The 27,673-nt window shown below is 35.7% G+C and overlaps 5 protein-coding genes across 10 annotated transcripts in view; 2 read left to right on the top strand and 3 right to left on the bottom strand.

Moving 5' to 3' along the window:
• LOC105180295 lies at window positions 197-5,748 on the top strand. Its single transcript, XM_011103968.2, has 7 exons — window positions 197-2,024; window positions 2,876-2,931; window positions 3,745-4,017; window positions 4,094-4,330; window positions 4,676-4,795; window positions 5,081-5,209; window positions 5,452-5,748. The coding sequence occupies exons 1-7, from the start codon at window positions 323-325 to the stop codon at window positions 5,467-5,469; spliced, it is 2,535 nt and encodes an 844-aa protein (XP_011102270.1). The 5' UTR covers window positions 197-322; the 3' UTR covers window positions 5,470-5,748.
• On the top strand, window positions 6,328-12,593 carry LOC105180287 (NAD kinase 2, chloroplastic). Its single transcript, XM_011103962.2, has 8 exons — window positions 6,328-6,711; window positions 7,050-8,993; window positions 9,625-9,746; window positions 9,855-9,996; window positions 10,083-10,307; window positions 10,528-10,602; window positions 11,231-11,332; window positions 12,119-12,593. Exons 1-8 carry the CDS (start codon window positions 6,451-6,453, stop codon window positions 12,320-12,322), a joined length of 3,075 nt encoding a protein of 1,024 aa, XP_011102264.1. The 5' UTR covers window positions 6,328-6,450; the 3' UTR covers window positions 12,323-12,593.
• LOC105180280 (1-aminocyclopropane-1-carboxylate oxidase 5) lies at window positions 12,879-14,612 on the bottom strand. The gene is made up of 3 exons (XM_011103956.2): window positions 14,386-14,612; window positions 14,013-14,245; window positions 12,879-13,829 (listed from the first exon to the last, which is right to left on the bottom strand). The coding sequence occupies exons 1-3, from the start codon at window positions 14,485-14,487 to the stop codon at window positions 13,220-13,222; spliced, it is 945 nt and encodes a 314-aa protein (XP_011102258.1). The 5' UTR covers window positions 14,488-14,612; the 3' UTR covers window positions 12,879-13,219.
• Window positions 18,608-21,557, bottom strand: LOC105180258 (MADS-box protein defh21). 3 transcript variants are annotated; one of them, XM_011103935.1, is made up of 8 exons: window positions 21,234-21,557; window positions 20,720-20,937; window positions 19,810-19,897; window positions 19,523-19,687; window positions 19,362-19,403; window positions 19,207-19,248; window positions 18,852-19,107; window positions 18,608-18,739 (listed from the first exon to the last, which is right to left on the bottom strand). In XM_011103935.1, the coding sequence occupies exons 2-8, from the start codon at window positions 20,905-20,907 to the stop codon at window positions 18,735-18,737; spliced, it is 786 nt and encodes a 261-aa protein (XP_011102237.1). In that variant the 5' UTR covers window positions 20,908-20,937; window positions 21,234-21,557; the 3' UTR covers window positions 18,608-18,734. The 3 variants fall into 3 exon arrangements, with proteins under 3 accessions (XP_011102237.1, XP_011102244.1, XP_011102249.1); XM_011103942.1 differs by having other exon boundaries at window positions 21,339-21,557; XM_011103947.1 differs by lacking the exon at window positions 21,234-21,557 and adding an exon at window positions 21,065-21,083.
• LOC105180235 (ubinuclein-1) overlaps window positions 23,357-27,673 on the bottom strand; it is an 8,334-nt gene continuing 4,017 nt past the window's right edge. For all 4 annotated transcript variants that reach the window (XM_011103919.2, XM_011103909.2, XM_011103924.2 and 1 more), the window contains 5 exons: window positions 25,235-25,360; window positions 24,887-25,021; window positions 24,761-24,808; window positions 24,287-24,388; window positions 23,357-24,175 (listed from right to left, as the gene is read on the bottom strand). In XM_011103919.2, coding sequence (XP_011102221.1) covers window positions 23,705-24,175; window positions 24,287-24,388; window positions 24,761-24,808; window positions 24,887-25,021; window positions 25,235-25,360 — 882 coding nt within the window. In that variant the 3' untranslated portion in view covers window positions 23,357-23,704. The remainder of the gene's footprint in view (window positions 24,176-24,286; window positions 24,389-24,760; window positions 24,809-24,886; window positions 25,022-25,234; window positions 25,361-27,673) is intronic.

Genomic DNA, 27,673 nt, shown 5'->3' with positions numbered 1-27,673 from the left:
TGATGTTTATATATATATATATATATTTTCAAATAACTATATATTATTATTTTATTTTAAAATATATATAGATATTGTGCTTTTTTTCTTTAAAAAAAAAAAGGTAGAAGTTGTATGTTCATCATCTAATTATTTGATGTTATTGCTTGAAATAAATTGTTAAAATGCATTAATTGGAGAATAAAATGATCAAAATGTCTTGCCAAGTAAGTGCCCACCCACTGCAAACTGCTCACTCTTTCTCCTTAACTAGCATATAAACAGACGACTGATCAAAATCCAGAATTGCAAGTCAATACTAATCCGCAGCCAACACCCCGCCATGGACGAGGCGGAGCTGCCGGAGTGCCCGGTGTGTCTGCAGCCGTATGACGCCGTATCCGCCATCCCTCGCGTCCTTACCTGCGGCCATACCACCTGCGAGGCCTGTCTGAAGCAGCTCCCTAACCCATTTCCCAACACTATCCGCTGCACCGTCTGCACTCTCCTCGTGAAATTTCCAAACTCTCTTGCTTCCCTTCCCAAGAACCTCGACCTCCTTCACTTGTCATCTGTCCTTCAACACCGCCACTCACCAGGGAACAAGAAAGTTATTTCACCATCATCGCCGCAGGCAAATGGGATAGACCAGTCAGTGTTGTTTCCTTCGGCTCTAAAGTCGTGGTCATATGAGTTCTATTGTAAATGGAAGAAATGGGTTCTCCCGAGAGATTGTATTTCGATTGAGAAAGTGGGTTCGGAGAGTGATGGTGGAGTAGTTTGTGGAGAAGTTCTCAAGTATTTTCAGAGTGATTATGTGATGGGGTGTGTTTTGAGGGAGAAAGAACACGTGGGTCTTGTTAGAGTTGGGACTTTTGTGGAGGGTGAAGAGGATTCTAAGTTTTTTAAGGCTAGCTATGAGTCAAGAATTCTGACCGTTTTGTATGGGATGGAGGAAGAGGCGAGAAATAAATTGCGAATTATCTTAAATGCAACTCTTAGAGTAAGTAATGTGGGAAAGGTTTTTGGGTTTTGGTGTAACGAGGATGATAAATGTGTTTATATGGTTTGTGAGAAGGTTGCTTCGCCTAATTTGTTGAAATGTGTGCTTAAGAAAAAGGAGGATGAAGATGAAAGGTTGAGTAGTGATGAAATGAGTGCTTTGGCGATGTTCTGTATGGAGATATGCGAAATTTTGAGCCGTTTGCATTCTGAAGGACTGGCTATTGGTTTCTTGAGAGTGAGTTGTTTTGGTTTCAATGATTTTGGCCGTGTTTATGTTGATTTGGGAGATGTTTTTAATACAGGTAGGAGACTGCATATGGCTGTGCGAATAGAACTCTGTGATTTGGGAATAAGTTTGAAGGATACTTTACTGGACAAATATCTTATGTTTATTAGCCCTGAGATGTTATTGAACTTTTTTGTCAAGGAGAGCTTTAAGTTTGATTGGGGAAAATCCAGATATGAAGTTGGATGTGCTTCAGATGTTTGGTCTTTGGCCTGTTTACTGGTTTGGCTTATTGTTGGGAGCACTTTCGTGGAAGAGATGAAATGTTTCTTGCATTTTGTTGCTAATGCTATCAAAGATGAAAAAGGCTGTGATTATTCTGGTTTGTGCATGCGTTGGTCAGAGAAAATTGCAGTGGTATTGGAGGGTAGACTGGGCTCTGAATATGCTTCTCTACAGGATATCTTGTGCAAATGTCTGGGGTTTGACCCTGGAAATCGGCCAGTTATAACCGACTTATGGAAATGCCTGAGGGAGTTGGTTATTAAACCACAGTTTGACACAGGACTCATGTTAAAGCAGGAAGTAAAGAACGGAAAAACAGGCCACTGTGTAGTACTAGGAGAGATCTGTGAGATGGTTGAGGAAGCTGACAAAGAATTGATGGGTGTTATACAAGGAAAAGATAAGAATGATGGAGCTGGTGTAGAATTGAGGGTCAATGAAGATGTTGTTCAGGGAGTGTCCAGGGGCCATGTTAAATGTACAGAGATGAAAGGTCATCTTGATTGTATCACAGGGCTAGCTATTGGAGGTATAACCTGCCATCCCATATGAGTGCCTTATGTTTGTAATTATTCGCAAATGTTGCATTAGTTTCTGCAGAATGACTTAAGTAAGCTATAATATGACTCAACAAGGACAAATGTGAGTGTGCATGATATTCTTTCTAACATGTTAGTATTTTGTGGTAGCTTGGTGCTCCAGTTTCTACCATCAAATTGATCTTTTGATCAGATACTATCAGCCCCAAGATTGTTACAGATATATGCTAAAAAGAATCATGTGTGGTTATTTTATCTGAAATAATTATGTGTCCTCCCTTCTAAAACTCATAACGGTAATTTGACTTTGAGTAAATAGATTTTGAAATCCTTTGATATAATTTGATTCACAGACTGGATTCCAATACGTAAACTCAAGGTTATGGCTTATGTGCCTTGCAACTAGTGGCATGCTCAACCTCACACTGGATAGACTAGAAGAAATCAGTAGATACACAAGGGTCAGAGACAACTCTATTTCATATTTGTATATATGGAAGATCTGTTTTGTAAATATGGTGAACTAGTTCTATTGGGTTGCACTTTAGGAGCAATTCCTAAAATCACTTAGTTCTTAACCAGCAGCAATCCTCTAATGACACTAAAGAAGCATAAACACTTTGGAGTTTGTATTGTAGCAGGAAAATTTGAGAAAGCTAAATAGAGTGATGAACTCTTTCATTTTTATATAAATGATAGTGTGCCTGCTAATCAATTATATTTTTCTTTTTCTTCTTGTTTTTCTGTGCGTGTGTGTTCTCTCCTTTCACTCCTGTAATGAAAAGTATTTTTGTTGCTCGTTGTTAGCATGATTTTTAATATTCATTTATTCTTTTGTTAGGGGGCTTCCTGTTCAGCTCCTCCTATGATAAGATTGTCCATGTATGGTCTCTGCAGGTACAGAGCTTGCAATAAAGTCTTCTTCGAATTAGTTTGTAAGCTGTATAATGTGCTTATGCTCAGCTTTTTACAAGGGTTATGTTATATGTTTACTGCCCAGATGACATTGTGATAAACAAAAGTCAGCATAAAAGTAATTGCAAAGCTTGTTTCTGACAAGATGTCTGGAGTAAACATACCTCTGCCTGGTTGAGTTGTGCTGCGGATCGAATGGTGGAAAGAATTGAATTCGGTGTACGGATGCAAACCTTAGAGTATTATAGTTGTTTTTTCTTGGAGCTTAAAAAAGTCTGATCTCCTTCAACTCAAACTTCCTTAAGCCTTTACTCGTCTATCAGAGATCTCAGTTTAAAGACTAGGGTGCATGACATAGATCGTCTTTGTTGTTTGGAAGAAATAGAAACGCTTGCCATCACATGTAGCTAAAACGCAATGATTGTTTTTGTACCAACATTTTATGTTGCTCTAGGATAGTGTGGTGCGGTTTGTCCACATTGTCTTGAGAAATGGTCATCCTTGCCACACATGCATCAAATATGATTCTAGCATAACACGTCTAACCCATGTGAAGCAGTCGCTTTATATACACTATATATTCATGGAAAATAAACTTACTGGGAGATGTCAGATGATGTAGCAGATTAATTGTTAACCTTAAAATACATCAAACTTTCAAAATATCATATTTAATGTTCTCGTATTAACTGGTGCATCATAATTTGGTTGCCTGTGGGCTTACTTTTTAAAAAATGTGTCTGTTTGATCCTTGTGCTATAATCTCAGGTATTTTCTTTGTCCAATTTATCTCAGGATCTTTCGCATGTACACTCATTTAAAGGTCACGAGCATAGAATCATGGCTGTCGTTTTCGTGGATGGCGAACAGCCACTATGCATTAGTGGTGATAATGAAAATGTTATATGCATTTGGAAAGTCACTTTTCCCTTTTCTGAAGAGCCTGTGAGGAAGTTGCATGAGAAAAAGGATTGGCGCTATAGTGGCATTCATGCAATGGCCATTTCTGGAACTGGGTATCTGTATACTGGCAGTGGAGATAAATTAGTAAAGGCATGGTCACTGCAGGTCTAATCTCTTCCTCTAGTTATATCTCAGTGGTTGTGTGCATGAACTGAAATCCATCATTGCTTTAATTGTTCAGGATTATACCTTGTCATGTGCTATGAGCGGCCATAAGTCTGTTGTATCATCTCTAATAGTATGTGATGGCGTTCTTTATAGTGGAAGCTGGGATGGGACTGTGCGTTTATGGTCTCTCAGTGACCATAGTCCTTTAACAGTATTAGTGGAGGACAAACCTGGAAATGTAGGATCTGTTTTGTCTCTCTCCATGGAGCATCATTTGCTGTTTGTTGGTCATGAGAATGGTAGCATAAAGGTAAACCATGGTTGTCCCAAATTTTAAGTTATAACAACAAAGGTTTGGACCTTTAATATCTCACCTCATTTTTTTCATTGGACTACCTGATATTTCGATTTTATTTCTTTGCATCATAATTTCTCAGAAGTTTGAGATGATGATAAGGTTTGGTGTGTGGTCTTGTTCATTTACAATGCCTGTTACCGTTGATTCTTTCCTATTGCAAGCCTTATCTTTGTAAATGAGGGGATACGTTTTAGGCGCTTTGCTTTACATACTTGTGCAATTTAATAGCTGATAAGCCATGCTTTAAATAGAAATAGTATTTAGAATTGCTGATTTCAGTCTCATTTGTTCCTTCAGATATGGCATAACGATGTCCTCATGAAGTCCACACAGACCCACAAAGGTGCTGTCTTCTCAGTTAGCACGAAGGAGAAATGGCTATTCAGTGGGGGCTGGGACAGGACAATTGGCCTGCAGGTAAATTCAATTTTGCCCCTAATTAATGAACAGAAATTCAATCGGATAGCAGTGGATGAGACTTTACTCAAGTAATAAGGTTGGGTCAAGCCCGAAGACTCTACAATTAACAGGCCTAGAGAGTCGAGTCTCAATCCTTAGGCATATGCTTTAAATGAAAATGTTGAATTTCCTGATGTATCATGTACTGGTATGCGTTGATTGATGATGTCTTCTAAAAGAAACAAACGAAAAGGTGTTTAGTCCAATTTTTTGGGTTTATTAACTAAGATTCTGATATTGAAGGAAATATCTGAAGATGTGGATGGAATGGAAGTCATACGTGTTGGATCTATTGCTTGTAATTCTACCATAACAGCTCTCCTGTACTGGCAAGGGAAGCTATTTGTTGGTCAAGCTGATACAATAATAAAGGTATGATGCACCGTCATTGATTGCGTCTTCTAGGCTGTCAGATTCATATTTGATTACAAAAACCAATACCAGCTGAGGTTCGCTATTAGTTCATGCTCCTTCTTTTCCTTGTCAACTTTTACATGCGTTGAAAGATTTGATATCATGGAAATACATAAACAAACCCCTCATGGGGATGGACTTGAATGTGCAAATTTGCACTTATAAGTTGAAAACATACAAGTTTCTTCCATCTTTATCAGGTCTACCAGGGAGTTTAGCAGCAAGTGCTTGGAGATCCTCTCTTTGATCTTGTCCAGAGCACGATTTCGTCAGACACAGCCGTCCTAGTTGATATAGTCGAACCGATGAAGACGAGTATAGTTGTTGTATATATAGAACAAGCAACCTGTGCAAGGATTGCAGAATCCTTTCTGCAGATCAAAGAAAATGTATAGAACTATTCAATTGCATCTTATACTGTTGATGATATAGTGAACATGAGTGTGATACATGGGACCATGAACCACAGAGTGACACAGTACAGTATTCTCAATTTCTCCAATGTGTAATTTACATCTCTGTGTATTTCTTTATTCCAAATTAAAAAATATAATTAATTATATTATAACTCAAAAGTGGAGCTATATACAATATACACATCAAGGACGTGATATACTTTTCTAGTGTTAAATCAATTCAAACGGTACATCAATCAATCTATTAAGAACAGCAAAGAACAAATTCGAGTAACTCTTAATTTAATCATTATATTAATATGATTATAAATAATTTATATAAAATAAAATAAATATGTGACTCGAATTTAGGACATTGAATTTTTTCAATCTGAAACTCAAGGCAAAGCAGCAAAGATATATATGTTTTTTGTTTTTTTGTATAATTTCAAGAATAATTATACAAACATTTGATTTGTTATTTTATTTAGGGACGCAAATAAAATGCAACATAAATATAACATAATTGATAAATTATTTCAGAAAAATTGATAAAAGGTGAATAAACTATTATTATTATTATTATTATTATTTTGTGTCCTGCACACAGAAATTGCACTATCTCATTGTCGTTTTATGCTGCCACTCTCTCCATCGATACCATCCACAAAAATTAATTTCCCTCTTTCTATATATCCTGAAAAATATCATATTTGACGGAATGTATATTTATTTTTAATATGATTTTTATAGAATAAGATTTCTTGAAAAAGCAAAATCAATTTTGATGTGTGGCGTCAGGCAATGGCAACTCCTAGTTGTTATTTTTCTAATAATTACTATAATTACAATTGCCTGTGCTACTTCCACATGAATCGAGCACTCGTAGCGCCGTCGGTTTGTCATCGCCTCAGTTGCGTCGGGATTTCCAGGTCCGGGTTCGGGTTTGTGTTGCAGAATTCAAAGAGGAGGAGATGGTTGGAGCTGGGGCGTCGCCGTTTCAGGTTTGTTGTCAGTGCTCAGCTGTCCAGCTCGCTGTCAGTGAACATTGGCTTGGATTCTCAGGTCGGTTTTTTTTCCTTGTTTTCCGTATTTATTTTGTTTTGTAGGGTTTTTGAGTCGTTAATTTTGGTGGTGATTGACCTTTTAGTTAATATAATGAATGTAGTTATTACTTTTGCGTGATTCTTTTCCAATTTAGAAAAAGGCAATTTGATCACTTTCCTGGTGTGGTATGTCATTAAAGCTTGTTTCATTCTTGAACTGCTTGCTGCCGTTTATTTGTTTTGATTGTGTCATTTACGTATTGTGGTTTCTTGCATGTTGAATTATGTATGGAGATTTCTGAATATGCTGAATTTGGCTACTTCATGAGATTAACTTAGTTTTGTATGAATTTGAAGAGTATTTACTCCCATGAATCCTCACATTTGCCATGGGTTGGGCCGCTTCCTGGGGATATTGCTGAAGTTGAGGCTTATTGTAGAATCTTTAGGGCAGCAGAACGGTTTCATAATGCTCTAATGGATGCATTGTGCAATCCACTGACTGGAGAATGTAGTGTTTCTTATGATGTGCCTCCGGAGGATAAATCGTTATTGGAGGATAAAATAGTTTCAGTTCTTGGTTGCATGGTATGCCTCCTCAATAAGGGAAGGGAAGATGTCCTTTTGGGACGATCTTCCATCATGAATTCATTCCGTGACTTAGATAAAACTGTAATGGATGATAAGCTTCCCCCACTTGCAAATTTTCGCTCGGAGATGAAAAGTTATTGTGAGAGCTTGCATGTTGCCCTAGAGAATTATTTGACACCTGGTGATGATCGAAGTTTAAATGTTTGGAGAAAACTGCAAAGATTGAAAATGGTATGCTATGACTCTGGATTTCCCCGAGGGGATGATAGCCCTTGCCAGACATTGTTTGCAAATTGGAATCCTGTTTACTTGTCCACCTCAAAAGGAGAAGCACAATCACAAAACTCCGAGGTTGCTTTTTGGAAGGGTAGCCAGGTTACAGAAGAAAGTTTGAAGTGGCTCCTGGAGAAAGGGTTCAGAACTGTTATAGATCTCAGAGCAGAGATTGAGAAGGACAACTTTTATGAAGCTGCTCTAGGTGAAGCTATTTCATCTGGGAAGATTGAACTGATTAAACTTCCAGTTGAAGTTGGTACTGCACCTTCAATGGAGCAGGTTGTGCAATTTGCTGCTTTAGTGTCAGATTCGAGCAAAAAGCCCATTTATTTACACAGCAAGGAAGGAAGACGGAGGACATCTGCTATGATCTCTAGGTGGAAGCAATACATGGATCGCATCTCATCCACTCAAAGGCGAGTGAGTAATACTGACCTTAGACCTCAAGGTACTCGAGCAGTTGAAGATTCTGATTTCTCTATGAACTTTGATGAAGGTAAATCATCTCATAATGGCATTGAGTCACTCCAACAAAAATCTGATAAGTCTTATAGTACCCTCGGGGCAGTCTATAATCAAGATGCTCCTGCCAGACAAAACCAATCGGGAAGCCCTGGCGAAGCTAATAATAACATGACAACCACTGAGGACACTGCTGTGATCTCTGGTAATGGTGGAATAGGATCAACTACTGACTTCAATGAAGATGTGAATCCACTGGAGTCTCAACTACCTCCTCCTGATATTTTCTCTAGAAAAGAGATGTCCAATTTTTTCAGAAGTAAAACGATTTCACCAGAAACATACTTTAGTTACGAACAGAAGAGATTGGAGATGCTATCTGCTTTGCAGTACAATTACAACGGGACCATCTTGAAGGAAGAAGCCAACTCTAAATCAAGCATCAATGAAGAACAGAGTATGAACGGATCACTTGGCAGCGTAGAGTTATCATCAAAGCCACAGACTGTTGCTTTCACTAATGGGTCATTTCAGGATCCTACTGTTCTTTCTAGCCCTATGACTCATCTAGATAAAACCAACAGTGGTGTGGGTTATGACAGGAGTAAGGAAAATGGTTCTGTTTACACAAGCAATGACCTATCAAAGAATGCCACATCCACTATGGTTGCTGGACAGAATAGACGTGATGCTGACAGTTATCTCTCTTCAGATGATGAAAACTTGGATATGCTTGAAGGAAATATGTGTGCTTCGACAACTGGTGTTGTAAGGGTGCAGTCAAGAAAGAAAGCAGAGATGTTCTTAGTTAGAACAGATGGATTTTCTTGCACCAGAGAAAAGGTAACAGAGTCTTCCTTGGCATTCACTCATCCTAGCACTCAGCAGCAGATGCTTTTGTGGAAATCTACCCCGAAAACTGTATTGTTATTGAAGAAGCTGGGCCATGAACTCATGGAAGAAGCTAAAGAGGTATACATCTTTTGTTTAGGTACTATATATGGATACTTTTTATCAATGCTGGAGCATCTGTTCCATTAATGTGTAACCTGCACTTTAAGCTTTCAACACCCTGAGCAAAATTTCTCCTTAACTTGCCTTTTAATTACGTGGGGAAAAAAAATTACGACAAAGTAGATTCCAGCCTGATTCCATTTCCTTGAGCTTGATATTACTTTTTGGTAATAGTTGCATGTCTATCTCTTCTCTCAATAAAACTGAGCAAATAGGGAACGGGAGTATTGTGTGAACTAATTATACTTTAGTCCAAAAAGCATAAACTCTATGTGATTCTCATTTTCATCACTTTCACAGCTCTTCAAGATGATAAACACGATAGATGGATATGATCGTGTGATTAGATTGATTTTGTTTCCCCTGTGTTCTGTGCTTTCGAGCCTGTTATTTACAACGTTTCCTGAATTTCAATAAATGTGAGCATTGAAATTCAGAAGTCAAGATGGATTCATTGTGTGTTTCTCTTAATATCTAGGACTGTGTTCATTTTATTTCCAGGTAGTTATCACCTTTTGGAATATCTGTAACTTCCAAAAGCATCAATATTTGTACCACCAATCTGATGTGAGTTACGTGTTTGCTCCAGGTTGCCTCTTTCTTACATTACCAGGAGAAGATGAATATTCTTGTTGAACCTGAGGTTCATGATGTTTTTGCTAGAATTCCAGGATTTGGGTTTGTCCAGACGTTCTATAGTCAAGATACAAGGTGCTCAAGATTAGGGAATTAGTTTTTATCTTTGCTCTCGTCATTCTGGAAAAGTGCTCATGTTTTAATTGAGAGGTTCTTGACCCTCCTATCATGTCCCTATTACAGTGACCTTCATGAGAGGGTTGATCTTGTGGTTTGCTTGGGAGGAGATGGGGTCATACTTCATGCATCCAATTTATTCAGAGATGCAGTTCCACCTGTTGTCTCATTTAATCTTGGATCCCTAGGGTTTCTCACCTCTCATACTGTACATTTCTTTCCTCAAACTTTGATAATATCTGTTCAAGCTTGCTGAACACATTTCTCCCTGACTCATATGATTTTTCTTTGCAGTTTGATGATTATAGAAGTGATCTAAGACAAGTGATTCATGGAAACAACACAATTGACGGGGTTTATATTACTCTTAGAATGCGTCTACGGTGCGAAATATTTCGAAATGGGAAAGCTATGCCTGGCAAAATATTTGATGTCCTCAATGAGATTGTAGTTGATCGTGGTTCTAATCCATATCTTTCAAAGATTGAATGTTATGAACATGATCGCCTCATAACCAAGGTATTTTGAGTTACTTGATACACTATGAATTTAGGAAGAAAGTGGAAATAATTTTTTTGGTTGAACACTGTGCTTAAAGTTATTGGGTGAAGTTTCTGGAATTAGCTTTGCACTATGGTTGAAATTTACTGTAAAATCATCCAGTTGAAGTAAACATTAGAGTAAAAAAGAAAAGGTACTTATGTTGTGTTTATGACCGTCTCTATCATACTTTTGCTAGGTACAAGGTGATGGAGTTATAGTTGCCACTCCTACTGGAAGTACAGCTTATTCCACAGCTGCTGGAGGTTCTATGGTAAGCTGCCATGAAAATAACTCTAAATATTAATTCTTTTAGCTGGGCTTCTTGTTAATTAAATTAAAGGGATAATTACATCCATACTCTCTGATTTATGGTGTATTTACACAAACCACCCATGCGTTTTTTGAAAAGTTATACATACACCACCAGAAATGCCAACACCATTTACATAAACTACCCCTGCTTTTCTAAAAATACATCCTTCCGAAATGTCAACAACATTATACAAACTACCCGGGGTGATTTGTGTAAATATCTAGTATAATTATTCCTAAATTAAATGATAGTATCTAATAGTAACTGATTTAATGATTGTTCAAATTTTATATGTAATGCTGGAAAGTAAGAAACTTTTAGCATGAGAAACCACCAGCTGTTAAAGATGTTCTACTTGGAAATTTCAAGGACCAATGAGATTGTCCGAGTTAACAATTTTTATTGAATGGTTGTCTCTCTGAAGTTGATCCATATTGGATGGTATGCAATCGAAATTTAAACAGGAGACTGGACTAATGATGCAACTTTACTTTTGAATATAGGCATTTGTGGTTGATCTTGCTATGATTTTCATTTTGAGATACATCTGTAAAATAGTATAAAGAAATGCTATTCTTATGTGCAGGTCCATCCGAATGTCCCATGCATGCTCTTCACACCGATTTGTCCACATTCTCTCTCATTCAGACCAGTCATACTTCCAGATTCTGCTCGGCTTGAATTAAAGGTATCCTTTGTGCATTTTAAGTAATAAGAACAATTTGGTAAGGATTCTTGTTTCATAATCTGCTGAGAACAAACTGATAATAATGTTTCTCATGGCAATGATCAGATATCACTGTTTCCGATACTTTTTGTCATCCATCTCGGATCATGCATGGTTCAGAAATTCTTTTGCCACATCTAACGTCTAAATATTTAATGAGTAGCCATACATAAACAAATTTTCATTTCTGTTTCCCTTAATATGACATAGATTAGCTGTGGTATATTATATGTAAACTACATTAATTTTACAGCCAATATTCGTCTAAAGTAAAAACTACTTTACATCATTAATATTCACCACATGTTTACATTTGAATCCAACTTAAAATATGAACTGTCACAGGGTGGATGACGATGTCTCTGAACCTCTATTTTGACTTTTTGCTTCACTTAGCACAATACCATTTGGAAGGGTCCTCAGTGGATCATACTAAAAAAGGTGCAAGTATCTAGTCATTAAATCCTATTAGGTGAATAGTTGAGTTGTAAAGGCATGGAACTTATGAAAAACATGGAAGATTTCTCTTTGTGGTAGTTATAATGAGAGATGTTCTTCCACAGCAGTATCTTCACATTGGCTGACTTTTTAGCAAACTTAATATCACATATAAATTCACACATCTAAACAACATTTTCAGCATGGTGTGTCTAGACTATTTCCTCATTTCGTCGTACAACCATATGATGCCTACACACATTATTGTCAAGTAATTACCTTCCCTATTCTTTTCTTCAACTGAGGCAGATTCCAGAGGATGCACGAAGCAATGCTTGGGTCTCGTTTGATGGGAAGAGAAGGCAACAACTCTCAAGAGGGGATTCTGTTCGGATATCTATGAGCCAACATCCACTTCCAACTGTCAACAAGTGTGACCAAACAGGTGATTGGTTCCGAAGCTTGATTCGTTGCTTGAACTGGAACGAAAGACTAGACCAGAAAGCCCTTTGAAGGCCATAAGATATAGTTTCTTTTTTCTTTTCTCTGCTAATGTATATAATAGTGTACAGGTTATATAGCTCAAAGGTTACAAATTTCTCAACTCAGAAATAGCATTGTGATAGGCTGTATATTCAGCTGATTGTACATTGTCATATGTCATCTAATGTCTGAAGACCGACCATATTCTTGACCCATCAAGTTACTTCACTAAATTATGGTGGCTTGATGGACAATTACCTCTTTATAACCAAAAGATAAATAAATGAAGGATTTTACCAAAGTTTGTCTGTCACATCAACCAGAGAGCTCTGTTTCCTCAAGATTTTAAGGTTTATTATCAAGTTCCGAGTCCTTTTGACCTGTACTACATTGTGATAATGTTAGATGCAGAAATGCTAAAAAATAAATTCCATTTTTCTGCATTTAGTCATCTTCTCCAATAACAGATAAACTTTACATAGTCATATAGAAATAACTGGAACTTTGACAATAGTACCAACAGACAAAACTCTTAAGGTACCTAATGTATACTAAATTAGCTTCTGTAATGGCACCAACAGACATATTCTCAAAGGTTTAGCTAATATATATACTAAATTAATGGATTTTAAATTGCAGTAGACAGAGACATACCAAAGTATACAAATATAAGACAAGATTGACACCCTTATCAGTTATTTTATATCTTCATCCTTCAATCATACACACATATAGAAGAAGGATGATAAGCCCACAACTAGACATTTTGCCTGAGGGACTTCTTCACTATAACTTGATAGCCCTAACACAGATCCCACCAGAACCTCTATAACCCGAATAAGTACACAGACAATCTGAGGTACAAAGGGAAAAAGAAAGGTACTCTTGTCACTAGAGAGTACATAGAAATTGACTCGCATTAATGCCTTATATCGCCTTCACAGCTTGGAATCTTGGTTCTTTGGGAAGGAACTTTTGCTCGACATAAACAGACATATAGTCGCCAAACACAAACTTAGGGTACTTGGATGGATTTTCCTCCTCTTTTTCCACTTTTTGGATGATTGATTTGGTTGCAGGCTCAATCGTAGCCTTGAGCGATGGATTATAGAATGAAGCAATTGACCTCCTATTCCCATCTGGCGTGGCGAAAACCTGGTGCCAAACACTCTTGTACCTCCCATTGCTCAAGACCTCAATTTGATCGCCAATGTTGATCACTATTGCATTTTTTAGGGGCTGCACGTCAATCCACTCTCCATCTTTCAAGATTTGAAGACCCTTTACCTCATCATCTTGGAATAGTAAGATCACGCCCCCGGCATCCGTGTGGGCTCGAAGCCCATTCACCTTCTCTGGGTGGGGGCATGGTGGATAGTGGCTCACCTTGGTACCGAAAAAGGCAGCTTGCTCGTCTTCTCCACCGTTGAAGACCTTGTTGATGTAGCCTTTAGGCAAGCCTAAGTTCTCGTCCATTACTTCCATGACTTTGATTGCTAGTTTCCTTAATTCAACCCTGTATTCCTTCATGGTTTCCCTGTTGTTAATCATGGCAGCCAAAACGAATTATTCACCATTTGATAGTCCATATGTTGACATGCATGAACGCAACTGAACTGAATTTCTTTTAAATTCTTTCGTCAATGCTCAATAAAACAACATGAATTATTCGAAAACACAATGTTAGAACAGTTGAAAAAAAAAAAGACATTGTGCTTACTTGAAACTAGGAGTTCCTGACGGCCAATCATCCTCATTTTCATCGGAAAGCAAAAAAACATCCTCCCAGTCCACATTCTCTACCTTCCCATCACTCTTCTTCTCTATCAATTCATTCAGCAGCTGCACGGGTTTCGAATTCTTGAAACCGGGCTCTCTTTCAAGCTTGTAGCATTCAGAGGCAACCTTCTTCACCCTCTCCAAGAGCTCCTCAGAGATCCCATGATTGATCAACTATCATATACTTACACATATACAATCAATTAACATGTCCTAAATTCAAGAACATGATCACACACATGTAAAAGTACTAGCATGATCATAAGCTATTTCCGAAAACTAATAGAAAAACGTTCCAAGTCATGTTCACATACCTGAAAGAATCCCCACTCTTCACAACAACTAGCGATCTGAGCCAGAGTCTTGGCTCTCTCATCTCCTTCAATCTTTGAGAAATCAATCACCGGAATCGCCATCGATAACACAAACACAATTAAGCACAAATATAACTATAGTGAAACAGTGTATATATGATAATAAAAGTTGGCTGTCTTTTTGCAGTTGGCTGTAGTACTATTACTAGCTGTGGTGCTTAAGAGGTTGCCCACAAAGGCCTATTTATAAAGGAGCAATGACAATGATTTTCCTGCCACCTTGGAATGTCAACGCTTTCTGTTTTTTTAATACTATGATTTATGTTCAATAATTACATCTGATTAGGGCAGCCTTTGGAGACATGCAATGGACGGTGACACCATGCCCATAAACTCAAATTTCATCATTTTCTTGATCAGATGATGATGATGCATTTTCTACCCCACAACAAAACCATTCTCACTAATTACCCTTATGTTTATAATTATTTCTTAATTTGACCATAATTAGGACAATTATTAGTTTACGCGGCTTTTCCATATGGCAGCATATAAAATACTTTTTCTAGTTTCATTGAAGTTAGGTAATAAGCCAACCAGATCTTACTCGATTGATAAAGTTGATGTCTCGTAATTAAAAGATTGTGAGTTCAAGTCCTATAAATGTACATATATATATATATATATGTCAACTTTTATTATAATTTTGTCCCATTTTTAAAGTATTTGTTGTTGATTCGGGTTACAACTCTCAAGTCTAGGCTTAATTCTTGTGGTGTGACAGCATTTTACTTGATATTCAAATCTGTGCCGACTAACAGTAGAACTATTCATTGCATCAAATAATGACCATCATTAATTCCCCCTTTGACTTTATTACAACAAATGACATGCTTTTACTTTTGTAATATAGGGAGATCAGATGGAATTAATAAAGAATTAACTGAATACTGATCTGTAGCCATAGTTTGAGGACTAAGGAAGGAGACTACTGCATCATCATCCCCATAATTATAATCAATATATAAATTAAAGTTATAACTGCTCAAATTTAATTAATTTTAACTAACAATATTAATTTTGCAAGCTCGAGTGTATTAATTTCCTACCAATAAAAAATGTCTTGGCTTAGTGATTAAAACTGATAAATAAATTCCAAGACATGATTTTGCACAGTATTTATCACACTTAATGTGAGTTTATTGCAACGAGTATTTATCTCGATTAATGTGGATTTCTTGTAATATATATAACTCTATAATAATATAAGTTCATCGATTGATATTAATATTAATGTAAGGATGTAATCGCCGTCCCGATTAGAAAAATAAATTAATTTACTCAATGTGAATATTAAGTCTGTAAATGTAAGAAAATTAATGTTTTCCAAGCTAATAATGACCTGTAAATATGAACAAGTAATCATCGTTGGATTACTTCTTCTTGATTGTCACAACATTAGGACACACAGCAGCTGGGACAGGTAATGTTGATGGCTTCGTTAACAACACATATTAATACATATAATCTGTCGACTAATTAATGATAATGCATGTAATAATCATTGATGATATGTATATGTACTACTGTACTAATCATATCGTACTTTGTTACCATATTTTGCAATTAATAAATTCATATATATATATATATATATATATGTAAATAAATGTTAATTTGTGGAATATATGTATGACTCCTATTTAATTATGTTGATTTCGCAGTAATTAATTAATTAATTAATCTCTTTTTAGGTAGATAAGTTATGGAAAAACATGATTATGACGATAATTATTTATTTAATTTTGGGTACGATTTAGATGACAAATATTATTGAGTACGTAAAGGTAAAAGTATGTACGTTCATATAGGGTTGGTAAAACAATTCATTTCTTTTCTCTATCGTTGACTTAATTCATTTCTTTATTACCATTAATTAATTCGATGTAGACCACCAAAAAATTAAATTAAATTCAGGACAAACATGTTATTAGTCGAAAATAATTAACGACAAAAGCAAATATTTGATTTCATTTATAGGTCATTCAAGATGCTATGCAAGGCATCCCACATTGGTTGCAAATTAACGAAGATCTGTTTGAGCGACTTATAAGCCACAGGACGTCCTCTCCCTAGCAAAATGTCTTTTTGGAACAAATTTGTAAGACTCATACTAAGCCAAAACAACCTTGTGCAATAGGGCACCAATCGAGTTGCAAACCGTAGTTCTATCTCAGTTTAATGTTAATTCTCAATTATTTTTAGATTAAAACTTCTGGTTATTCTGTCCATATATAAATATAATCCTTGTCATGAATATATATTATGAATCACACGGCCGGACATGTTTAATAAAAATTAATAAGTGTATAATCGTCATCTTAATATATATATATATATATATATATAAAGAAAGTAAAAGGGATATATGCTTACTAATTCGAGGAAAAAACATAATAAATTATTCAATATATAGCTGGAAGTTGGGAATGAAAGATGGAAAAATTGGTGAATATTCATGCATCCTCTCATTCCTCAACAAAATAATTAAATAAATTCTTGATCAATCAAATTAAAGAATTATTTAATTTGAAATTGCACATGTTTGCTGACAAATTAAATGGTATTTAGAAGCAAGAATATGGTCCAGGGTGCCTGTACACACACATTTCAATTAATTTGATTGATTTCAAATTAATTTGTAATGTTTGAAATAAATTAATATATAATATGGTTCAATCACCTATATATATATATATAAATAATTTGGCATCAACATACATTTTAATTATTAGGACACTTAATTTGTCTCACTATTTAGGCAAGACCACCTCAATAATTTATTATGCATGATTAATTATTCAATTGCCAAAACCAATTATTTGACTCCCTTTTTTTTTCTTTAAATAGAAGCAATTATTGAACAATAATTACATCAACAATATCATATCAATATCCAACACTTTTTCTATAATATATCAGTGATGTGGTTTGCACTTCAATTAGTGTTTCATCTCACGAAACAATATTCGTTTCTCCTTGTGAAATCTCATTGTTTCGTTTCGAAAAAGTGCACCTCATTATAAACAAGAGACCTTGGAACTTATAACTCACTCAAATTTCTCGTTGCTCGGCCATGAGGGCTTATTTATATAAGATTAAATGCAGTTTATCCGGCCCCTGTTATATATATGAAAAAAATTAATAAATTACTCATTGTATTTTAAAAAATAAATTAAATTACCCCTATCTAAACCATTGTTAGGGAGATAATTTACTTTATTTTATCATTCATTTTACTCCTATTTATATATATATAGTTATCATAAAAATAGTTTGACCGGAAAAATAAGTTGTTTATTTATATATACGAAAAAGAAATATATTTAATTAATTAGCGTGGTCGGCCTGGCCTGCAGGTCCAATCTTAACTTCCTGTCGTGACCAAATCACAAAGTGTCTGCTAGCTTACGCCACAATTATTTATTTTTCGAGCACTGCAATTATATTTATTTAATTAATTAATTTATAGTTTATATGTAGTTAGAACAGTTGACATTGGGTGCTTAAATTATATATGTTATCTTGTTTCACACCTCGAACTTCGTTAAAAGTGGATTCAACTGTTATTAACTGCCCCTTTAATTTAATTCCTATTAATTAAACCGGTTAATCAATATTTTCATTAATTAATTAGTTAAGATCAATATATAGGGTAGTTAACTTAATTTAATTATAGGCTTAATCAAACAGTAGGGTAATTAATGTTTTTTGTTTTTTTTTTATTTCAAATTTTTTTAGTGAATCAAATACAATTATATCGTGAATTTTTCAATTATCAACAATAAATATTTATCAATTATGTGTAGATTTAATAATTATTATTACAGTAAATCAACTACTACTATTAAAATAGATAAATACTCACACACTGGAAAGAACTCGAAAATTAATTAAAATTGGTCACTCAAAATATATATTAAGTGACGATAATTCTGATTTAATTTGTCACAATAGAATTATTAGTAATAAGAAGTGGTTGTAAACTTGTCATGTAGACAATTAGTGATATTTTTTTGTAGTAATTAATAAGAGAAATATGTATATATATTTCTATATATATAGTGGCCATTGATATATCATTCTGTGTAGGTATATATGTCTAGTTAATTTTCAAGAAGAGCAATAAGTATGGATCATCATTAATTTTGAACATGAATTCTAAATCATGAAATAGTAGTAGATTAATAATGTCTTGTCCGCATTTGACAACACTGCCTGAAGATTAAATACCCTCCGATCCAACATAAACTAAAAATGAATGACACCTGATCAGATATATATTAATTTCACTCTGCAAAATTCCAAAGAAATCATCATCAGTATATTATACTATTATGATCATCTACATATATATACATTAATTAGTATGATCAAAATACCATGTTCTTGCAACGAATATATACCTATTGGGAGTGGAGGATGATGATGAGTATGATCTTGAAGGTTAGGGTGTGTGGGTTGGAGGCGATACGACGAGTGTGTGACTGTGTGGAGAGGCAGATTTCCCAGCTGAAGATCATCTCCAAAAAATGGCAACTGCTGATGGTTCTGCAGCAATGGCTGCTGCTGCTCCACTAACTTCAGTTCCGTCATCGCCATCGCCTGCTGCTGCTGTTGTTGTTCCAGTTCTGCTTGCTTCTGTATCTGATTGCTCATCAGCTAATCCATCATTTTCATAATTTAGAATAATTAATCAACCTTCAGAATTTCCATTAATGTATATAAGTAAGTACTCATCAGAAGAAAATAATTGATTACCCAATGGTACATTTCTTGGTTTTCTTTCTCCAGCAGTACTTCCTGAATTAATACATTAATACATTTTAGTCAAAAAAGAAAAAAGATTCAACTTAATTAATTACAAAAATAAATAATTAAGGAGGGATTAATTAATTAATTAACATTGCACGTACCGTCCTCTTCAGATTTTCCAGTTGCTCATGAAGAAGCTGAAACTAAAATACGAAAAATCCCCATGATTTATAATTAATTATGGAAAATATATATATAGAAATTGTTAGTGTGTGTGAATTTAGTTATATTCTGAAGAATTAAACACGTATTAATTAGTTACCTTTCGAGCCCGGACCTTGTGGACTGAGTGTTCAAGCTGCTGTTCGAGTTGAGTCAGCTCCTCAAACTGTACACTGCTCAAATCATCCCCTTTGTACCTCTGAAGGCTCAGCTGAAGATTCAGGGTTTCGTTTTTCATTCTTGTCAACTCTTTGTACACTTGCTCCTGGAATTTAATTACAACTAACTACTGTGTCAGAAAATCAAAATGCAAATTAAGGCTGTTATTGTAATATATATATACACACACACACATGCATGGAGGGAGATTGAGATGGATTTATTTACGTTGTATGGCGGTGGTCCTACACGGTTGTTGTGATCGGGGATAGTAACCCCCTTAGCCTTCACATACCTCTCTATAATCTGCTTCATGCTGTCATGAGAATAAGAGAAAATATATAAGCATCCATGACCGATAAAAGAGAGCTCCAGAAAGCTGGATATATGCAAACTATTTGAAGTTTTTTTCTTGAAATTAATTAAAACATCACTGCTAGGCTAATGATAGACCAGAATTTCCTCTTGAAACCTTGTCCATGGTGATAGGGACTCATGTTTTCTGGGATGTGGATGATCATTCATGTGTTCTAAACAATACATTGAAACATAGTTATCTTCACACATGTACCTTGATTTGACATATGTTGAAGAATTTCAGAAAAAAAGCCTTGGAACTAAAGAAGTCAGAAATCTAGACATGTTTGAAACTATCTTGAATTGATGGATTTGACGTTACGGGATTGCAAGTTTTTTGAATAATTTTGAATTCAAAATATATTTCCAACTCTAAATTTGAACATTATGCATTTCATATTATCTTCTTCCCTCAAATCCAAATCCATCAATTCGAGCAGCAGCATAAAAAGATTGGGTCAAGGGAGTGATGAGGTTGGTCAAAATGAGAAATTGATGGTTTCTATATGATGAGTAGTGTAGGTCCAGAGTAATTGGTCAGATCTATCTGCTAAGCCTTACATATTATAATTACTAGCTTGTGTCAACATCCAGAGAAGGAATCAGAAAATTGATTAACTCCATAGCTACTATGAGAGATGAAAAAAGGGGACAATTAAAACCCTTGTGCATGTGTGTGACATGAAATTAAAACTTAGAATAAATCACAGGAAAATTATGTTTTGACTATCAAATCAAAGTCTAATTAATTCAAGAAACTGAACAAATTATCTATAATTACCTGAGTGGAGGGGTGCAGTACTCAGTCAACCTGCCCTTGCTGGAGAAGACAATGAGTCCAATTTGAGCATCACAGAGCACAGAAAGCTCATGAGTTTTCTTCATCAATCCAGCTCGTCGTTTTGAAAACGTCACTTGCCTGCTGGTGTTGTTCTCAATCCTCTTCACTTCAATCTTCCCTCTTCCCATAATTAATTATTATCGACTCCAATTAAAACTCTGCACAAAAATAGAGGTATAAAGAAGCTTCACTGAGGTTCAATTTTCTTGTTTAAGCCTAAAACAACCGACGAAACTGTACAAGAAATTAACAAATGATCCAGTATTAGAATGATGACAAGCTTACAGACAAGCAGATCATGTTTGGTAAAAAAGAAAATAACAAAAAAAAATTATCTTAATTTGAAGCTGCTGATGAGGTTGTGGAAGTAAGAAACTAACTATCATCACAATTGGAAAACTCATCAAGATTCATATATATATAGCAAATAGAAGCTGGAATGAAATGAACTTACTGCAGCACTCTGTGTAGAATTCTCAAACCGGAGTATGAAGAATTAGTAAGAGCAAAAAGAGAGAGAAAGAGAGAGAGAAAGGAAAAAAAGTTCTGGGGTTTAAACCTTGTTTGCCTTGTTCTTCTGTGCTCTCTTGTTGGTATTTAGGGTTTGGACAGAAGTGTACGTGTATTATAGGTGAATTCTAATTCCTAACTATATACTATGTTGTACGTACGTAATGCATGTAGACAAAACCTTAATTGCCTTCCCTTTTCAAGTTTAAATGTCTTAGATCAAGAATCATACATGATGAGAGACATGCATGCATGTATATGACAAAATGAATTTCTCCAAATATGATGAATTAATTAGCGTACGTACGTAGATGAAGGATTATTAAATGAAGAAAGTGATTGATGTATGAGGAATTCAGACATTAGGTGCTCCATCCCTCTCACTCACTTAATGCAAATGTAACAGTAGACAAAGAATATTTGTATGTAATATTAATGAATATTGTGAAGAGAGAGTTATACATACATATATATATATATATAGCAGTTTGAGTTTTTTGGGTGTAAAATTTTGCCAAGAAATGTGTGTGTCGTGCAATGTGTTTGAGGAAAGAAAAAAAAAATTTGTATGTAATATTAATGAATATTGTGAAGAGAGAGTTATACATACATATATATATATATATAGCAGTTTGAGTTTTTTGGGTGTAAAATTTTGCCAAGAAATGTGTGTGTCGTGCAATGTGTTTGAGGAAAGGGGTGAGTGGTACCAATACCATTGTTGTTGACGTATAACCACCACTCCCCCCTTTTTCCACTCTACCAAATATTCCTGAATTTTGCCATTTTTGGCTGCTGCCCAGAATTCAAGATTTTCCAGTTCAGGCAACTCCACAGACTTGGACCAAAACCCTTTTCATAAATATACCAGACCAGACAATTTCTCATCTCCACACCCCAACCCTAGGATTGATGTGAGAGACATCGATCAGACGGTCTGGATCGTATAAATTCAGTGATCACATTAACATAATATGATTTTCATCTGTCGGTATTTAATATAATAATAAAGATTATATAGTTTAATTTGTTTTTCCTCTTCCTTTTCCAGATACTTACAATTAATAGTCTGTGGAATTGATGAATCAATAAATTGATGGTCAGTTTCTGAAGGTGAGTGGACCAAAATTCTCAGTCATGATGATGTATTAAAAGCTGATATGATTATAATTCTTACTAGAAAAGGGAAACTGCACTTATATATATGGTGGCCCGGAGGCTTCACATGACTTTCCAGATTTTCTATTGGGCTTTCTTTTGAGAGATTCATCTACCTATTAGCTAGACCCCCCTCCCTAAAAAAAAAAAGGAAATATTATTGGGAAAATTGAAATTTTCAATAATGTATTAGTTTCTTTTTCTTTAGAAGAACATGAGGCAATTGATCTGTAAATTTGGAGGCTTCCACAAAAATATTTGTAAATCAGCTGGTCCATATAGTCTTTATTCTGTACATATTTACTGTAAGAGAAACTGGTAAACAGTGGAAGCATGAAATATTCCCAAATCCCTAACCAAAAAGCAAAAGATTTCATCAAAGATATGAACATATCACAATAAGCAAATGTGCAAAGACATGGTGAGTGATCAAAATTCAAAGGGTTGGTTTATTTTGGAATTTGAGAGCTACCTGCAACGTGATACTCTGCTTTTTATGGTACAAACATGGCTGCAGAATAGCCAAATATGAGATGAAGTTCGCATAACATTATATTAAGAACAAATGTTAGAAGGTAATCAGTAGAGATTTCTACAACGCCATCCACGGTTAAAAGCAAGCTCAAATCATCTCCGGTTCCCACGCCTCCAATTTTCACGTTGAAAGTTGCACGATATAGAGTTATCATACATCAGTGGGACAATGAATGATCATAGTAATGGGACAGCCAGTTAAGAATCAATGCAATTATTAAAATGTCCGAACAAGCGATTTACAGCAAACCTAAAAGCGATCTATATGCCCCCTTAGAGACAACAAAGCCATTTCTACCAATTATGAATTCTCTCTTCAATATTTCTGTGCTCCTCTTCACAGCTGAGCTAAAATCTAAATTAACAGGGTGAGGATCTGAATCACCTTTTAATTACAATGCAACAGCTGATGGGGTTAAAGACAGAACGGGTCATTCATTACATGCAGTGACCCATCTCAATACAAGTGAGGTAATCCACTATTATATACATTAAGCTCGACTTCTAGCAAAAACGCTGAATAGTGGAGGCCAGGAGCTCTTCAGCTAGCCTACTCCTAATATAAGACTTCATGTCAGCTGTTGACCATGTTAGACCCGACAATGATTACAAAATCACTGTTCTTAGATGAGTTACAAACAAAAATGAAATGTAAGGAAGAAAATCAAGAGAAATAGCTGTGCTATTAAATATATAGATGGTAGAACCTAATTCGCCATCATGTCAACTCAAGTTCTCAGAGCCTGAAGGTGCAGCAGGCTGAAGGTCTGATTTAGGGAGAGGAACAGCCATATGCTTATGGTGTCTATGCCTTTCTTCCACCTGCGAAACCTCAAGCTTGTCAAGGCGGTACTGAGCTTCAACAATCTCTGAATTAGGCTTCCTTTTTACTTTCTTTTTGGGCAATACATCCGTTGACACAGCATCAACAGGATTGCTACTGGAACTCCCCTTCAATCTTTCATGCTTCAGCTTGTCCACGTTTTGGGAGTTTGCAAGGGGAACGGGCATACGAGCTGCTGGAGATACGGCAGCACTCAGAACTGGCTTGCTCGTCAAAGGCAAAGCCTGGTCGCAGGACCCAGCCAACAATTTTTCATGAACAGGCAATGCCGGATTAACACTAACAGCTTCCCCCCTAGTAGTATTCTCTGTTTTTGGTGCTAACATCTTCTTCTTCATCTTCTCTTGATCCTAAGGGGAAAAAAAATGGGTGAGGGAAGAAAAGAAACCCTGCTAGAAACTCCATCATAAACCTGAAAAACCAATAGTTCGTGAAGACATAATAGACAAAACACCGCAAACCTTCCGTCGGCCAGATAAAGCCCTCCTCCTATCTTTTGATTTATATATTGCTCGTTTAATTCCATCAGTGTCCATGACTCCACTTGGCCACAATGCTGCAAGCTACACCATGAAAAAAGGCAAATGTAAAACTTTACTTAAATAGCCACTATAAAGGAATTGAATAATATTTGCTAGCCCGCCACAGCTACTACTTGACTGAACCACTGAAGGCAATTCAACAGAACACAACATGGAGAGAATCAAAAGAAAAAATATGAAAGAATGCCACCGTCCATGTCAATTCTGTATCAGTGGCCTTCACAAATGCAGGTGCACAGGTTTCAATTTCTCACATAATAGACTAATCAGAGGAACATGTGACAAAATACATGGGCACAGTCCGCAACTTTCCCATGTACACTAATGCGTGTATCCTCCACATAAACAATGGACCTATTAGTGTAACAATCAGACCATGCATATGCCACTTACCTCTTCATACAGCCTTCTGACCGGCGGCCCTAAATCTTCTTCAAGTTTCTGGAATGAAATTAGCAAGTTGGGTATATCAATACAACAATATTCATCAACCGGAAGTATGAAAAGCTAATATATTACCTCAACATAAAGGTCATATAAGTCGCAAATCTTATTTTCCAAAACATCATCCATGCTGTATTTTTGTCTGAATGTGTCTTTGCCTTGGGCACCTGCTTCTTGGAAATTGTCTGAATTTGTAGTTTGGTGCTCCACCTGCAAAGTGCAATAAATATTAGGTAACAAACTACAATTAGAAACATTAATCCTCAATATTCCACACAAGCACCAACTCTACTTGCATGGTGGAGAGCAATGATTGGTGCCTGCCATTGTTCATGATTAGTAAAGGAAAATCATTACGAGTCCATCCACAATGAATTAATCCCAGCTATGGGCACTAGAAGTAGTTGGAAATAGAAAGCATACTTTGGAATTAATATATGGAATCCGCTGTTTAACCATCTCCGCAATTTCTTGTTTTATCTTCTGCAGTCGATCATCCTTCTCTTGTTTAGCTGACAATCCTAAATTAGCCATGACTTTAAGATTTCTCTGAAAAAATAACACTTGATTAGCTCAGATGATGGTAAATTAATACATCTTACAACCATGTTTTCTTAATGGCCAACTGCCAAGAAAAATAATGAAGATGAGGAGGCAAAAGTAGACCCAAAAAGAAAAGGCAAGATCTAATGTCTTTGCAGGTAACTTCTCGAAGTGTCCAAATTAGCGCCCATCACACCATCCCAATCCACCAACCCCATAGAGACACCATAAAGCAAAAAATAAAAACTAATAACTAAAAGGAAAAAAGTTACGAAAATGAAACAGACAAAAAGCAAGAGGGGATTTGCTTTATTGGAAGGAAAGTTAAAGAAGATGCACTCTCCATGCACAAGCACTTTATAATTTCCCATTACAATGTTGTTTTGGTTGGATGGGTAACATGCAAAAGGATTTATTAAAGGATAAAGAGGAAAAACAGAAACTTTTGAACTAATATGACATGATACAACCGGCAATTATATAAGGCTTTGGAGATAACTGTGTCTCAATAAGACAGCCAACTCCTCAACCTTCGTTCCATTTCTTTTGTATTTCAGTAAGAAGTGAGATTGTCATCGCATCTCATTCGCATAGGAAACAAAAATTCACTACATAAATCCATCAAAATGCAAATCAAAATATGAAAATCACAGCAATTGAGAAGAGATACCAACTAGTTTTAAGGAGGGTGCATGTTACCACAGATATAGCCAATGTAACTACACATTTTGAAGTACTCCACCCATTTCATCAAGTATTTTGCCAAGTGTAAAAACAGAAACAGAAGACCAAGATCCTTTAATCCATAGGTATTTCAATAGGACTAAATGTGGATAATTCGTCCAAATGCATATAGACCCATAAATTTTCACCACAGTGTCTAGTTAACATTTTCTTGAAGAAGAATGCCAAGCTAACATAATTGCGAGCAGGCATGCATCCACTGATTGAATGAGATCCAAGCTAATATTATGAAAACAATCAAGTATTTCTACAAGAGTTACACAATGAAATGAGAAAAATAAATAGTAAGGTGATACTCCTGCAGCAGAAAAGAACTAGCAAAGAAACTATGTAAGTATTATAACTTAATGACAGATAGCCAACCAGCTCTATGGATCTATGCTAACTTCGAACAAATTACAGGACTTTTAGGTAGGATCCCATTAAACACATTTTATTGAAAGTCAACATAAATTTGCATTTAAGAAACAGAGAATTCAAAAGCCTCCAGTAGTTGGGTAGGCAACAAGAACTTAATAATATTCAAGTGATTCTTCAACTTGCAACATCAGATCCAATGTTAGACTATCCAATAATACCATTGCTTTCTTTCATGAGCTCACACCATGTTAGAGAGAAATCCAAAAAGTTCCCAGTGATCATAACAGATTTGCTTTGAAACAAAATTGCTAGCGAACTAAATTGCATCATTTGCGGTATTGAACAAATTATTCCCCAATCAAGCATCTACTTCTAAGCTAGGCTTCACAGAAGTGTTTCGTTTGGATTTTGATCTTAAAACATTTGGATTTTCTCTTGGCCAATATATAGTGGTCCCTCCTTCAAAATGTCTGTAATCACAAAAAATGATCACTTAAGATAGATGTCTAAATTCACTGTCAGCCTGTTTATAATCATTAAAGATATGATCAGATCTGTCTCACAAGCAACTATTCTAGGTCATGAGAAGTAATCACCAAAATTTTACAGGAAATGCAGATACATTATATTATGAATATAAACACCGCTGACAGCCCATTTACAACAGTCATTAACCAAAATAATATACGCATGAAAACATACACCATAGAAAGACAGGATTCTAAAAGGTGATGGTTGAAAGCATCAAAACCTGAGCAGGTGTTGGATTACAACAAAAAAACTAAAATACCTGCTCCCAAGAAGTTTAACATCTGAACCCTAGATTTCAAGAATCAGATGGCCCATTAATCAAGGAAAAAAATGGGGTCTCATCTTAGAAGCACCTGGCCTCTTCTATGCTTAGAGTTGGCAGGACAAGATTGGTAATCTATGAACAGCTATCAGCAAGCTTACAAATGAAGGAATCTACATGGAATATATAAGCACCGTGCCCTATGGCTTATAGTTGCGATGCCTTTACCACTATGAAGCAGATTCACTATCTCATACATAAAAATCCTAGAATTGTATTAGCTATTCTGCGGAAGGGGGGCAAAAGGTTGGTTACCCAGGGTATGATTTGCTTAATGATATCATATTTCATTATACATCATTCTCCCAAATTTATATGGTTCCAGTAAGTTGTTTACATTTGTTCCACAATTCCAAAAAATC

Source organism: Sesamum indicum, linkage group LG2 (genome assembly GCF_000512975.1).
Source record: "Sesamum indicum cultivar Zhongzhi No. 13 linkage group LG2, S_indicum_v1.0, whole genome shotgun sequence".
In the NCBI taxonomy this organism is placed as follows: domain Eukaryota; kingdom Viridiplantae; phylum Streptophyta; class Magnoliopsida; order Lamiales; family Pedaliaceae; genus Sesamum; species Sesamum indicum.
Note: the sequence above shows the minus strand (reverse complement) of the source record. Positions and strands in the feature narration are given on the sequence as shown.